At 32.1% G+C, this 16,578-nt stretch overlaps 1 protein-coding gene across 2 annotated transcripts; it reads right to left on the reverse strand.

Moving 5' to 3' along the window:
- Positions 1-2,793: 2,793 nt before the first annotated feature.
- On the reverse strand, positions 2,794-15,775 carry LOC143190618 (derriere protein). 2 transcript variants are annotated; one of them, XM_076395039.1, is made up of 5 exons: positions 15,486-15,775; positions 11,721-11,980; positions 6,981-7,125; positions 6,753-6,918; positions 2,794-3,258 (listed from the first exon to the last, which is right to left on the reverse strand). In XM_076395039.1, exons 1-5 carry the CDS (start codon positions 15,729-15,731, stop codon positions 2,888-2,890), a joined length of 1,188 nt encoding a protein of 395 aa, XP_076251154.1. In that variant the 5' UTR covers positions 15,732-15,775; the 3' UTR covers positions 2,794-2,887. The 2 variants fall into 2 exon arrangements, with proteins under 2 accessions (XP_076251154.1, XP_076251153.1); XM_076395038.1 differs by having other exon boundaries at positions 11,721-11,986; positions 15,486-15,774.
- Positions 15,776-16,578: the final 803 nt, after the last annotated feature.

Below are 16,578 nucleotides of genomic sequence, written 5' to 3' on the forward strand. Positions count from 1 at the left end.
TTATTCAAAATGTTCAAGAAAGTATTCCGACGGAAAAAAATCATACTACCCCGTATACTATATCGGTTCTAGATGAAACTTGCAGATATTATAAACCTATATTATCGCTTTTGTCCACATATTTCCACTTTTGGCGATCTAATAATTTGCCACTCTGAAACACTGATAAACTTTGTGCAAAATCAGTTGTTATGGCGAAAGACCTTGATATTATGCAAAAATTGATAATGAAATACCACCATGTGACATATTGCTACACTATTAAAAAAAACATCTCAAAATAATGTTCGTGTCAATTGCTATTATGGCGTATCTATTGACGTTTTAAGAGGGCAAAAAAAACAAAATTATTAAGACGCACGTGATGATTTCAAAAAAAATCTCCTTTTTGCCGTTGCGAGATTTTTAAAAAATCCGTGCTCTCGTATACAGAGGGGCACCAAAAGAGAATTTTTCATCAAATTTTTAGAAAAGATATAAGTCTAGCTTGAGATATAATGGCGACTAGGTCGAAAACGAGTTTGAGGAAAGTTTGGGACAAGACAAATTACGATAATATATACTTATAACAGTATATAAAATTAACTATTTATGCAATCCTAAAAAAGTTAAAAACGTATGTAAGACCAAATTATGTGTTCTTAATAATTTACAAAAGTGGCAAAAAGTCTCTATTTAAAATGGTAACAACTAAATAATTAGACAATATTTCGGTTTGTATATGCTTTGGAGCAAAACTAGTAATTAATGATTCATTATTGTTTTAAGTTCATGATTATATAAGGAATTAAATATATAATATATCCAAAGTTTTATTGTACATGTTTCAAATCTTGTCCAGAAGTGGTAGCGAGTTTCTGAAAAATAAAAATTGCAGACGTGACTAAAATAAACGGTTACGTGCATATATATTTCACATAATTAGACTACCATTAAGATAAAACAAAAATACTTGATATAAGCCCTATTTATTAATATATCAGTTCTTGGAATCATAAATATTAAATTACATAATATGATTAAGAATTGATCATAATAAAAAAAACTTAAAATCGACTGTGCTGTGAGAAATAGATCTAAAAATCAAGATGTAGACAAAATGAAATGCCAGTATTTTTTATCAACAAGGAAGCAAGTACTAGTATACGAGTACTTAGGCTTTTAAACAAATGAGAAAATAAGAACATAATCTCCATAGATAATTAATTCAATTGATGTGATACAGGAACTTTTAAAAGATTATGCATTCAGAGGTAACGATTTTATAGAATCAATTGTTGGTTGGTCAATGTGTCAATCGTTCAATATACTGAAGAATACTCACAGATTGACGTTATGGCTAAGAGATTCCCCATTTTTAACTAGAGTAACGCGTCGCCATTTTGACCACTCGTCAAACGGAAACAACTTGGACTTAAACTCCACCAAATGTATTGGCTATCGGGAGCAAATCAAAGTTATCATTAAATAATGAGATATTACTGTATGACCTATACTCAAGCCCATTTGGTCATATGGAATCCAATTATGGCGAACCGCTAGCGAATCTAATATATCCATCATACATATGTTCCAAAATTAAATGCTGCGGGCCATTGTAGATGCTCCGTACTATATTTCAAGTGAAGTGGTACAACACGATATTCCTCTAGAACCAATAACAAATGTAATTCAACGAGTTTGTATGAAGTACTTCGGAAGAGTGTGCGTCAATGCATCCTAATGTACTCTATTGAACTAAATATGCGAAGTGACAGTGAAGTGCGTAGACTAAAACGACTAACACCATTCGATCTGATTATTGGACATATATAGACTTTAGAATAAGACTAATTAACTAAAATAGTAAATAATAAATTGCATTGCAGATATATTGTACTTCGTGCTGGAAACAGAAATGGTTAATAACATCTTCGGTTTGGGTGAACTTTATAAGATACATTGAAGAAGAAATTAACGAGTGATGGAATTGTGAACAATTGTTTGCTATATTTAAAAAAGAAAGAGCTTAGAAAAACTGTACGAAATCTTATGGTAGAGTGTAAAAGATTTATGTGCACAGATATGTGTGTAATTGGTCAGAATATACATGAACATTTGATAAAAATGTGTCATGAGAGAAAGAATAGTAACTGTTTTACAGATATGATAAATTCATTAAGGAAAATGTAGTAATTAAATCCAGTTTTATCAAGAAAACTGTATACAGTTATTAAGAGAACAAACTAAGGAGAAATACAGTGATATTAAAATGTCTTTCAAGGAAAGAATGTACCGAAGGACACAAGAACTAAAGCGTAAAAGGTAAATATGCTCTCCAATGAAAGTAAAATACATTACTTACATATACAATTGTTAATTAAATGAATTAGAGCTCCAGGGGATACAACTACATACACGCCTAGAACTGTAACTCATGGGTGGTATGGAAAAGAGTTTAACTCTAATCGATAAACATTTGTGGCTGTATAATTAACTATAGTTTAAATTATTCGATAATATATGCATTGATAATGTTAAAACAAATTATATTTGACAACAGTATTTTTGTTTAACCATTTTATTTAGATTAGAATCTTGTTCTATGTAAAAGCCAAACTGAACTAGAACTCAGAGTTGATGCGGCAACATTGTAACATTTTTACGTCAAAAATTTAGATGACGTATGTACAAAATAATTTTGGATAGACTGTAGTAAAATATACAACCATTTAGTACCACACGTCAGCGAATACGTCATCTTTTCTCATTTTCAATAGAACCGGCCATATCAAAAATAGTATTAAAACATAATTAATTGCATTATTATTTACTAAAACAAAAAAAACCTTTACAAAAAATAAGGTGTTATATATTAATTGATACTGCATGATCAGTTGTTTATGGACTATCGACAGCCACATTCATCAACCACCATGTCGTCATAATTCTTCATCACAACATTATCGAACCGATCATAAAACATAATAGGCAGAGAAGAAAAACTGGTCGGTACACAGCAACTCTTTTCTCGATGTCCGCGGACGTGATTCCATTGTTTTAACTTTACGTAGTTGACGGCGCGATTATCCTGATCATTGACGTGGCATTTTCCAGCACATTGGTAGGCGTTAAAGCTCTTCTCCGGATATAGGATGAAGTCGTCCCAGTGCAGTTGATTAAAATCTATTTGCCACGGTTTTCTCGAGCATTTCTGTGTGGGGACAATAGTGGATTGTCTTTTGGTCACAGTTTTATTGGTAACTTGATCATTCGTATCTACAAAATCGTAAATATTAAGTATAGTATTTAATTATAAAGAATTGTGTTTACTAATAGTTAGAGATGTTTTGATAGGCTAGATCATGTTAAAATTTTTGTTATACTTAATGAATAATCATTAATTTCTAGAATAAAAGAAAAATATATCCAGTGATTTTTTGTACATATTGATTCAGCAAATCAATTACAACAGCAAGTAATTGATATTATTATGAAAGTGGGCTAGTATGGATTTTAAAGAATATTATTGACTTTCAAAGGATATGCAGGAATCTAAACAATATAATCTCGCTATATTCTTTTAGCATTCGATTAACATTCGTACAATTTATGGCATTATTTCATACCGTCTCATACTAAGACATTTGACCAAGCTATGTTGACATATGTTTTATCTTATTACCTTAAATTATTCACACATTAAGAAAATTGTATATTTTCTAAATTGGTTTATTTTGGCTTGCAGTGTGCAACTTATCAGTTGGGCTTATCGGGATTATGGTAGGAAAACTACAGAATGGGTCAAGGGTGATTAATAATTTCTGGACGAGATAACTTGGAAATGGCACGAATGCCTTTCCTTATACAAATCGCTATACTGCTGCAAATTCTGCAATATGGCTTGAGGTAGCAGCACTGGAATGTTGTCTTTTATGAACTGTATGGTGGCTGAACTTGTGAACTCAGATGCTAATAACACCTCTGTTTCTGTATATAGTTGTTTCTTACCTACCATAGGAAATCATGTTCAACATCATATTCTGGAACCCTTGCAGTCTTTTTATATTAATCGGTTTCAGAACCAGAGAACAAGACCTTGATCTACAAGAATATTAATTGTAACTGGTAACTTAGTTCATCTATACGGGAACAGTGTCATCGATATTCTGTAACATTTCATACTGGTTTTTTTGATATGATCTGTCCATCATAGAGAGATATCGAAATAGCAAGCATTTTTGTAGCCAAAATTATTGCTTGGGCTTATATTGATTAATTGGGATTTTCAAAAATTTGAGCATTTAACTGTTTTTTGAATTCGAGACTTATTTATTTGGTTTTCCTTAGAACTGCATTAAATAGCGTCGGGCGAGTAGGAAACCCTCTAACTCCACCTCAAGACAGAATGAATATCCTAATCAAAGAGAATTACCGTCTATGACTTATAATAATCGATTTTCCAGATATAAATATTATATCATGCGACTAGTACTACACTGGCTATGGACTGCACGGTGATCTCAGCGGCCATATATTTAGAGCGATGTAACGAGCCCAATACATAATAAAATATTTTTAACAAAAAAATGGAACCGATTTATATTAATTATATTACCAAACAGTTAAATAAATATATGTCATAAAATATGTGTCATAGATAGGTTGAATAAGGTTTTTGTTTATTTTTATATAGTTATTATTTTATATTTTTTATATTATATTTTATATATTAAAATGTTTTTGTTAAAAAATTTGATTATTTTGTAATTATTCGTAAGCTCGCTCAATTTTTTTGTTAAAAATATTTTATTTTATTCTTTTCATTGTTAGATATTTATTCAATAGATTACGCAATTATTTTATTTCATATTACAATGGGTAGGCCAAGTAAAGCTGCAGCCCATATGAGGAAAAATAGGTTTAAAGAAATAATGATTGAAAATAAGGAAGGCTTCAGGCCCCGGGTTAAGTTACCTAGCCTAAGTAATTTGACAAATGTTTTAACTAAACAGCAACAAAAGATTATTGTCCCCGCCGGGAATCGAACGCGCAACCTCCGTTTGGGAGCTGAAGAGCATAGAAGCAATTGTCTACAATATTTCTACGAGGTCTTATAGGCAATAGTTAGCGCTTAAAAAACAAATTGAATGGCTTTTTCACTGAAAGATTTTCGATTTTCCGTCAGCTCAGAAATAACATTATACACAATTATCTGACTATTTTAGATAAAAAATATGTGAAAACTTGCACGTGCGTGTATTTGAGCGTTGCATCGATTTTCCCCCTTCCCCATCAGATCAGATCCTGACTTGGTTCCAATGGGGCCACCTCGGAAGTGCACTCTTTCGAATAAAAAGAGAAAGAGAATTTTGAAAATCGTCCCATAATTGACGGAGAAATTGGCGAACATATATTAAAACAGTATACAGCCGAATTAGCCGAACTATACTAGCCGAATAGAACTATATATGCACCTGTTTTCTAATAGACAAAAACCTTCAGTGTCGTTTTGTATCACCGTTCAACAAGTCACCTCTTTTTTCTTCAATAAAACAGTAACGGTAAACAAAAAACAATAAGTAAACTTATAGATTGTGCGTCCTCTTCTCACACGTTTAGGAGGCATTCTCTTTTAAATGCATTCAATTAACCGGAATAAAATTAATTATCAACAAAAGAAGGCTGGTTGACGTTGGACCATTACTCGGGACATTCCTTGATGTAAGTAAGTAGATTTCAGGCAAAAGTATTGCAGCTAAAGCTGTAAGGTCACAAAAGGTGGATTAAACGTGCACACACACACACCTAGCCATAAACTATTCCAGGTGGGAAACATTCAAGCTCGGAAAAAGACTCATAAACTGTGGATTTCCGCATAACAGTTCAAGATGTAAAACGACCAAAGGCGCACTGAAGTTGCTGTGAATTAACATAGATTAGATGGATTAATAGCCGTGGACTATTAGAATCTCGAATCACCAGTGCTGTTTCGAATATCTTCAGATGCAAACTGGCTGGCGAAAGGGCAGACAATACTCAATCATAATTTTATTAGAACTATCAGCTGTCCAGACAGAGTAACTACCACGTCCATCCCTGTGGTCGTTTCTTTAGGAGGGAACTGACTGACCATGTATTAAGATAGGTGTAACGAGCGGCATATCTAAAAATAGACATCGGGATCGGAGACAGGGGGATTTTATACCGGTCTTGTAATACACATAAACCCTTAGTGTACTTTTGAATCGCCATTCAACATATCGCCTCTTCCTTCTAAACTGGTTCCCATTTTATAACTTGTTTTTTACAAAGGCCGTAGAGAGATTCAAATACTATGAGATGCAATGGCCATGAGTTTGTTATCATGAAAAGCGCAGATTACCTCGTCCATTATCCTCGCAGCTTGACAGAATGACGAGTATGTGACTCATAATTCAAACGGGTTGTCTTGGATGATGTGTGTGATGTCTTGGTTTTTCGTATTCACAACTTTAATGACGAATAGTGTCAGAAATAATCGATTCATCTCAACTTCACGTTTCACGAAATAGAAGAAGGAAAAAATGACGCTGATACAATATCGATTGAATATTTGAAAGTTATCTTGTTGGCAGGTGTCTACTCTTGCGATATGACAATTTAAATCAGACAATTTTACATTATTTAATTGACAACCTCGTCTTTTTTCTACGCGAGATACTTATTTGTTTTATTTGTACACCTAACAGTAGAGATAACACGAAAAACAGGTCACTAATATCAATACCTACCATTAGATTGAATATTGATAACTGCGAAAGTACGCAAAATACCGTCATTGGTATCGTTAAAAACGGATATCAATTTATTTTCATCGTAATCGGAAATAGTCAGAAGCAGGCCCAAATTCTCGTCTCCTTTCAGCCAATTATCTATTGGTTTTTTAATTTTGAACGTCTACAAAAATAAAATAAACGTAACAAACAATCTACAATATGACTTATTACAGATACACTCACCTGCCAACCACGTTGTGCCTTTGATATGTAAATAACGTTAAACAGTTTGTGTATATCGGGATTGTCTAATTCAGTATCGTTCAGTTCGTTATTGAACTGCTTTTCAAGCTGATAAAGACGCAACACAACAGAGCTTCTGTAGATACTAGAAAATAAATATAAAACATTATATGTTTACTAAAATTGTTATCATTAAGCGCTTGAATACATATATTGCGGTTTTTTGTTACTCTATGTTATATAGTTAAAATATGTGTATGACATTTCAGTATCCCATGAATACATCAAATTTAGTTAAACCACATTAAACAAAACAGTGGATAGGTTATACTCCTTGAAAATGATCCAATGCTATGCAAATGAATTCCTACCTTGTAATATATATATATATATATATATATATATATATATATATATATATATATATATATATATATATATATATATATATATATATATATATATATATATATATATATATATATATTAACTATTAGATACGTGACTTTTTACGCACTATTTTCAGAAAATCTGTTTAATATAAAGTGTTAACCAACAAAGTAAACACCACTATTGCCATGTAACAGTACGCCTCTGCTGCTTCATTACTCAGTAAAAAACATTTTTTAAATCAAGTTAGTTCCTCAAAATACTTTTATAATAAATAAACGCTAAGTTCGAAGAAAATATCTAAAAAAATTAATTAATTACACTTAATATATTACATTTCTGTTCATAAAATACATTATTTCAATTTTCATTTGTTAGGGTTTATATAACGTAAATTTATCAAGTATAAACAAAATTTACCTTTAGCTGTGGAGACTGTTAATACTTGGCTATATCTTGAAAACATGCAATTTTGCTAATAAACAACATATATCTACTTAAAAATCACCTGAAAATATCATTTTCCTACATAGAATTGCAATTCTAATACATAAAGAGATAAAAGTAATTAGATTGTAGTTTTACAAATAATAGAACTTTAAATTTATGGGATAAAACTACCTCTTATCTATAATCAAAGTTATCCACATCATACAATTTTATTTTTCTACATAATTATTACAACATTAATTGCCATCTAATACACACAAAATATTTTTCGGAGAACTCAATCATCTAATTCATAATTTAAATTTATTTATTTATCAACTAGAATAGTTGGCATTTGCAATTAATATAGTAAAATTACATTCACGGATATCGCAAAAAATATGTATGTGCTCTATGGCTCTCATTTTTTAACCAAAAAAACTGAAACAATGTCATCACTTCATCAAAGATTTGATTTCAAAAGATTTTAAAAATTATAAATAGTAATCTTTCTAATCTCACTATATTAAGATGTACCAAAACTATACTGTAAGACATCGAATAAAACTTTTACCTCAAACTTTATTATTATGAACTATTATTAACAATTAATATATAACACTGCCTAACAAAAAATGTAACTTTCATTCCTTGAAATAACACTCTTCCTAACACTCCCTTACTAATTTTGAATTTAAAAAAAAATGCGATAAAAACAAAGAAAAAATTTAGCTCTACTCTTCATTTTTGTCTATTCGGTTTTGTGTCTTCAAAAATAGCCTAAATTTTCCCTAAAAGTTCCGCCTTCTTCTTTGATAAACCAAGATTTCGAATGAGGTCACCAACAACACTGGTTTAATTTATGCTGTTGATTATCTCTTTCTTCTAAATATGGATTCGATCAAAACATATATGTAATAATCAATTCAAAACAAGAGTCATTGATCGATAATGTCAGTACGTAGCCCTCAGAGTTATCAAATTACGATTCTGCTAGGATTACGTTATTTCACTAAAAGTATATCAAGAAGTGTTGACTAAATTTGCACATTTCCTTGACATATGGCAAGTTTTACATTCTAACATCCGTCTTTTAGAGTTGCTATAGAGAAAGCATTAATGCTTATAACCTTCCAATAACTAGATTATTTGTATTTTGACAGCTAATAAACGTGCCAATGTCGGAAAATCAATTCTAAAATCAAAATTCCAAAAATTGAACGTTGAAAATATAAAATATAACTATAATCCTTCCAATAAAAGAGCCAATACACGTCATCAAAATCGATATCAACACGTCGCAATGTTGCCGCATCAAGAATTTTGGTTTACAACGGCTGCCAGTTTATAACCTCTAATTATTATCAGTAATGTTTTGACGAATTTTGTATAGATTTGACAATAGAGTCGACAACTATCAACACAAATCGAATGTCATCGACTATTTCGGTTACATGTTGCGACGCAACACACAACATTATGTCTCTATTTAACTAGAAGACTTTAACTGGTTAGATGAGAAAGAAAAGTCCGCTCCGAACCTAAAACGAATTTTACATTTTTACAAATTGCAATTGGGAGTATATTCGATGTCATTGTTCACGTGCATTGACTATTTTGTTCGAAGAATTATGTCTTGTCTTATTTCAATAGCTAGGGCAAGTCAGTGAATGAAGTATTGCATTGATATTTTTATATTCAGCAGATTAAAATGAATAAGATTAGTTCTGAGTCTGAAACATTTTCATTATTGAAGTATCATTATTCGTTAAAATATTTTTACCAATACTTCAAGATATAAAAACACCACCACTGCATTAATATGGTATTTTCCATTTTGAAAAATCTATCAAACCTCTTTTCTTTCATTTAGTTTCAAATCATTATACAAGGATCCAATATCAACTACAAGAAACCTCCAACTTCATCTTAAAAAAGTCGAATTGTGGTTGAAAGCATGAGGAATCAGAGGAAATGAGATAAAATCTCCCCATGTGACATTCACCCTTTGTAGAAGAACTTGTCCTTCAGTAAAAATAAATAATTATATTAATTAACTCCCAGCAGATCAAGCAAGCAGACAAGGTTAAATATCCGCGAATGCATTTTCATAGATGTTTAACATAAAAAAACATATAGTAACAATACGCTTGGGCTTAAACTAAATGAAATTTATTGGCTAATAGAGCATAGATCTAAATTATCGTTAGATAACAAGGTTTTCTTGTATAAGGCAATATGTAGACCCATTTGGACCTATGGTATTAAATGTGGGGCACTACTAGCAAATCTAACATAGCTATCCTCCAGAGGTTCCAAAATAAAGTGTTGCGAGTCATCGCTGATGCCCCATATTACGACTCCAACAAACTGATTCAGCGCAATATCCCCTTAGAACCCATAACGAATGTGATTAACGGAAGTGTTAGTGCAGAGTAGTTGAAAGGCAAACAGTTAATTGTGCGCGATAACAGTTAAATGCGTAGGCTCAAACTTATACTACCATAGCAACTGATTAACAGACACATAAAATGAGATATAATAATCTCTAGAATAAGTTAGAATAGTCTTTAGAATAAGTTAGGATAGAGTCTAACAGGTCAATTGAAAAGTCCCTGGTCTACAATAGTAAAACATATTTTTTTGGAAAAATATTTTTTTTATTCAACATAATTCCCTTGAAGGGTGATATACTGATTATAGCGACCCTCCTACTTTTCGATACCATTTTTATAGTACAATTTGTCCTTTGCTTCAAAATCCTCTTCATTCGACGAAAATTTCTTCCCAGCGAGCATTTTTTTGAGATCTGAGAACAGGAAATAGTCGCTGAGGGCCAGATCTGGAGAATACGGTGGATGAGCAAGCAATTCGAAGTACAATTCATGGAGTTTTGCCATCTTTTTCACAAACTTGTGACACGAGCGGGTTCATCGTGTGTAGTCCACTCGAATGACTATCGAAATGACTATCGATTGGACTTCGGAGTGAAATGATGGAGCCATGTTTCATCCATTGTCACATATCAACGCAAAAACTCGGGTTTATGACGCTTGATCATCTTCAAACACTGCTCCGAATCATCCACTCGTCGTTGTTTTTGGTCAAAAGTGCGCTCGCGCGACACCCACTTTGCACAGAGCTTTCTGATACCCAGATATTCGTGAATAATATGATGTACACGTCCAGTTGATATTTTTGAGTGTCTGCGCTATTTCATTCAATTTCATTTACGGTCATTCAAAATAATTTTGTGGATTTTTTTAATGTTTTCGGCGGCAACAATCTCTTTTGGGCGTCCACTGCATTCATCGTCTTCGGTGTTCATTTCACCACGTCTACACTTAGCATACCAATCCTTGATGGTTGATTTTCCTGGGGTAGTACCCGGAAACTCGGCATCAAGCCAAGTTTTTGCTTCAACTGTATTTTTTCATTTCAAAAAGCAATATTTTGTCAACAGGCGAAATTCTTTTTATCCATTTTTTTCACAATAACAAAAGATGCTCACACAAAATGCTATAATTCATAAACTAATGATACGACAGCTGTCAAATTTATACACGCATCTTTTGATGGTTAGGGCTAACTAAAAAACATATGGATTTAATTCTAGTAGCGCCATCTATGTGTCAGGTCGGGGACTTTTCAATTAAACTGTAAGAATAAGATTTAGATTATAAGTTTGTATAACAGATCACTTACTGAAGCGATCTTCTACAAGACAGTAGAGTTATATTGTATAATAGAAATCATATTATAACACATATTGCACACGGGCAGATTGCTCCAGTTCTAACAGATTATTAACAAAATAGTTTTAAAAGAAGTTAAAATTATGTAAACCAACAGACCTTTGATATAGACATGAATACTCATTTTAATATGCTGAAAACCATAATATTTTGACCAATAACCAACCTAGATGTGTTCTCTAACGGCCAATAAAAATACATGTCGGCATCTGAGACGTTCTCATACGGGTTCAGGCTCTGCATGTTGAATTTTATGACCGCGCCAGACGTGTTTCTGTTCACATTGAACAAAATGCGGACGGTGTGGGTTTCATCACTCTCTTCGGCACGATGCTCATAAAATTTCTTGATAAACTGGGGCAGATCGGACTTGTTGGTCGGTTTGCGGTCATGGTGCCACTCCGGATCCAGGTATAAATGTGTATTCTTGGTCTGAAACATACAAAAAGCAATTATTAGATTATTAGTAGTCAGATAATTGAATTGAATTGAATATATAAATGCATGATATATACAGCAAGAGTAAGAAAATTATAATAATACCAAGAGGTTAATAAGAGTTAGCCAAAGAGTGACACTGAGAAAACTGGAAACCCAAAATGACGAAGAGACAAGATAATTAAGCAAAAATTAACAAACTAAATTAAGAAAATATTAAGCAGCAAATAAAAGCTTCTATGTAAAAAAAAACATTAAATATAGACCAAAAAACCAAAATAAAAATGCACAACTATATAATAAGAGCGATAATAATGTCTAAAACAGAGACAACATCAATGAGTAGCAGAAAAATGTAAAACCGATACTGGTATCAAAGAATTACTAAAAACTTGTGGACCTAGAGTATAGAAAAAAGAGATATATAAATAAGTAGAGTATTTGTGAGAATTTCGAATTATTAAAATAGAAATAATCTAGCTGTTTCAAGGTTATAAGCGCTGATACTGTTACACTTTTCTCAAGGCATTCAGCTGGAATTATTTTGTGATATATGAGAATACGGAAACATGATGCGTCATGGACACAAATACTTTTCGTAGAGAATGAAACGGAAGTTTGAGATGCTCTTTGGAGAGTTATACATGGATGGAAATAAAATATATGATAACCTGTAGCCAGTTGATTCAGCAACAAGCATAAAGCAAAGTTCCATTAAGATTTTTGGATTTGGAGTGAAACAATGAATTTAGATTAGTACTAGTTAACGCACAGATGTGCTCAATAAGTACTTTAAAAAAGAAAAGCTAAAATATAGTACACATGGAACAGATTTTGCGAATAATTTAGAATGTCGCTAAAAAAGGACAATCACAATTAATACTGTTAGCATATGTAATTAAAATTAACTAATAAGGACACATATGATTATCTTTCATTCTTTTTGTTGGGTATTCTGATCATATTTTAATGTACCTATAGATAATAGTGATAGTTATAAACTAAAAAAAGCTAAAATTATAGTCAAAATTGCATGATTACGCGATTTAGATTATAAACATAACATGACTGCATTAAACGAATACCAACAAGGTCATCAACTAGACGTAAAAATGGTTCATTAAATGTGACAATATCTAATTATGGTAGAAGGTTGAAAAATTAACTTTGTTTGAGGATACAATTCGTCGATAAACTTCTTTAGCAATGGATACATTTAAGTAATCATTTCGGAGCACGAAGATTATACCAAATTATTTAGATAACTGTAGAATTTTTCACTGAAACAAAATTGAACAAAAATTTTATCAAATAAAATTTATTTTAACATTATAGTACATCTAAAAACTATAGTTAATTATACAGCCACAATAGTTTATAGATTAGGGTTATAACCTCTTATTACTATTGATTTCAAGAACGTTGCATACGTCTGACAACCGGACGACTTTGACAGGCATATGCGTTTACGTGTTCGAACTAATCAGACAGCATAGGTTCTCTTTTTAACTAGAATAAAAGGAGAAGGAAAATATTGACTGTTTCTGAAACGAATTTACAAATTGCGACAGGCAATTCATAAAACATCCTGATGACGAGTTTTTAATGTAGTAGAATGTTAATATAAATTATATTTGATGACATTTTTGTTCAATTATTTTATTTAGATTAGAATTTTGTTGTATGTCAAAGCCAAACTGAACTAAAAGTCAGAGTTGATGCGGCAACATTGCGACGTTTTGACGTCACAAATTTAAATGACGTATGTACAAAATAACTTTGAATATACAATAATATGTGATTATACTATCGAATGTGATTTAACCTATCGAAAATGAAAATATGACAGCATTTGATATTGTAATCACCAGATCCATATCTCGAAAACCATAGAATATTCAGAGCCTTTTAAACTTAAAATTAAAACTATAGCATTTGTCCACAAATTCTTTTAAAACAGGCGAATATATTTCTACGACTTCAGGTAGGCAGCCTGGTCCCAGCACCAAAAAGACGAAGAAATAACGTCATATTTGGTAATAAGAAGAATTTTTACAAGCAAGATTTACTTTAATATCATTTCCATTTCTGTTTATTATTTGTTATTAAATTGTGTTATCTGACGCTTATTTTATGGTTTTTATTAAGAACCGATCTTCATGTATCCTCATCTCATCGCATCATCTAGAATATCCTCACCAGGGCATTGTAAGAACATAAATAATAATTACATTTTGTTTGTTTCGGTGGATAAAAAAAGTCACTGGATGGAGAACTTTACATGTTACATTCAATCATATTAAATATTATTGTTGAAATGGATTTTTTCCATTCAGTGAGAACGAATGAGATTTTATTTACAAAGCGTTATATTTAATATCATGTCTTGGATAAAAATTAAAAACAATACAAACTTTAAAATATACCAGTTTAAAATTATGTTATTGGGCTATTAAAATTATTTTTAATATTTTATTTAAAAGCTAGTAGTACTTATATTAATAAACAAGATAGTATAAAAACCATCCAATATAGTTCGTCTTAATTATACGATACGTATGTATTGCTAAATTTACATGCCAAGTTTTGTTGGCTATATTTCACTATATTATACATTTAGTCTACGGATATTAAAACAAAAGATCGCTGAAGTGTGTGATAACTAATATGTTGTTTAAGATTGACAGAACCGAAAGAGGGCGACAGTATCCACAGTAATGATAACATACACAAAACATGATAAAAGTTTATTAAAAAAGAAAAATGGCAGGGAAGAGGCAAGGATTGTAAATGTGTTGAACACAACGATGAGGAAAGTTCCTTTATGCAGGTTTTCTCATTCATATCACTGGCCAGATTACCGCGAGTGAATATCTCAAAGTCCTCAATGATGAAGTTCTTACTGTTACTAGGACATTACTGCCAAACGCTGCCATATTCCTAAATAATAAAGATTTTAGTTTAATCCTGGCTTGAGTACTCAATCTGATTGAACTATTATGAGAGTTTCAGAGGAAAGAATGAGGATTAGATCTATTTCTCCAACATCACTCCAGCATTTGACGATTGTTTTGGTACAATAATGGGACAACATTCTATTGGAAACTTTGCGAATCTATTCCACGAAAACTTGCAGCCCTTTCAAAAGCAAATTTTGGCTTCACACTTTATTAGTAAATAAATATGATGCATATGTCATGTGTTTATATAATGTTTTCAATCAGCTCCTAATTCTTTTATTTAAGTTAAATATATTTTTTTAATTTCCCGCTATTAGTATTGGACACTTAACGCGCCCTCTTGTGTTAAAATCGCGCAAAACATTGTGATATTATATAGTGATGATGATGAAAATAAATAATAAAACGGTGATTCCCCAATGCGTTAAAAACGGAACAACTGTAGTAACTACGTAACTATTGCAGTTATCTTAAATTTAACGAAAGAAAAACCCTCAAAATTAATTCACGTCCCTAATAAAAAGTGTCCTTACGTTATCCTGCGTAGGTTTCGTCATGGTCACGGTGTTCTTCGTGACTTTAAAATTCTGCGGCGCATGAGGATTGGCCCGGTAATCGGTGATGTTGTGATTGAGAAAATGTATCCGGTTGTAAACGGTAAACTCGTTGTTCCCGTTCGTCTTGAAATAGTACGATTTTCCGGTGTAGTTCAGGGCCTCGCCGATGGAAACCTGGATGACGATCAGGATCGCAGCGAAAGCGAGACGACGAACAATCATTTCGGGAACTGAACGCGGCAACTACTGTCGGCGAAACACCTTCGACGAGCGCTAAAGTGTTTAACAAGCATATTTCTTAATTAACGCGATGCCTACGTTCGAGAATTTTCACTATAAATTTAGAAGATCGGCATTGTGTCACAGGAAGTTGAAATTACACCCAGGCCGATATTTAGCATTAGCCAAAACATTAAATTACACTTTATTATCATTTCTTCCTTCGTCGCATTTGCCTCGCTCACCAAACCGCTACAGTGTTCATCAACAGAATAGTTTTCAATATCCAATAAATGTAATATATAACTTTTATCCACATTTTTCAATCTATATATCAAGATCAAAAACCAAAATAACCTATAGAACACCATCAATAAAGCACAGTGACTGCCAACTAACAATTTTTTTGGTGGTGTGACATCTCAAAATGGTGCTCTTTTAATTACAAAACCTTATTGTTCTGATACCAGGTGTACCAGAAAGTAATTACCGGCTTTTTTTCGGAAAAAATCACATAATTTTCAAGAAAATGGAAAAATGCATGTCAAAGTGTTGGTCATTTGACTCTGTACATCTTGTCCATCTTTCTGACAATTTATGGATACAGTCCCTAAAAAACTGTTTATTCTTTAAGCAAAACCATTCATCAAGCCATTTTCTAACTTCTTCAAAATTGGCGAAGTGCTGTTCTGCAACCACGTTTCCCATTGATACGAAAACTTGATAGTCGGACGGGGCAAGGTCTGGAGAGTAGGGCAGATGCGATTAATATGTCCCATTCCAGTACTCTCAACGCTTTCTTGACCAGTTTTGCTTTGTGAGAGTTATCGTGCTGTGAAATCACTTTACC

The sequence above is a fragment of the Rhynchophorus ferrugineus genome, unplaced genomic scaffold (assembly GCF_030347505.1).
Source record: "Rhynchophorus ferrugineus isolate W39M unplaced genomic scaffold, kcgeb_rfMv2 rfM2, whole genome shotgun sequence".
Lineage (NCBI taxonomy): Eukaryota > Metazoa > Arthropoda > Insecta > Coleoptera > Curculionidae > Rhynchophorus > Rhynchophorus ferrugineus.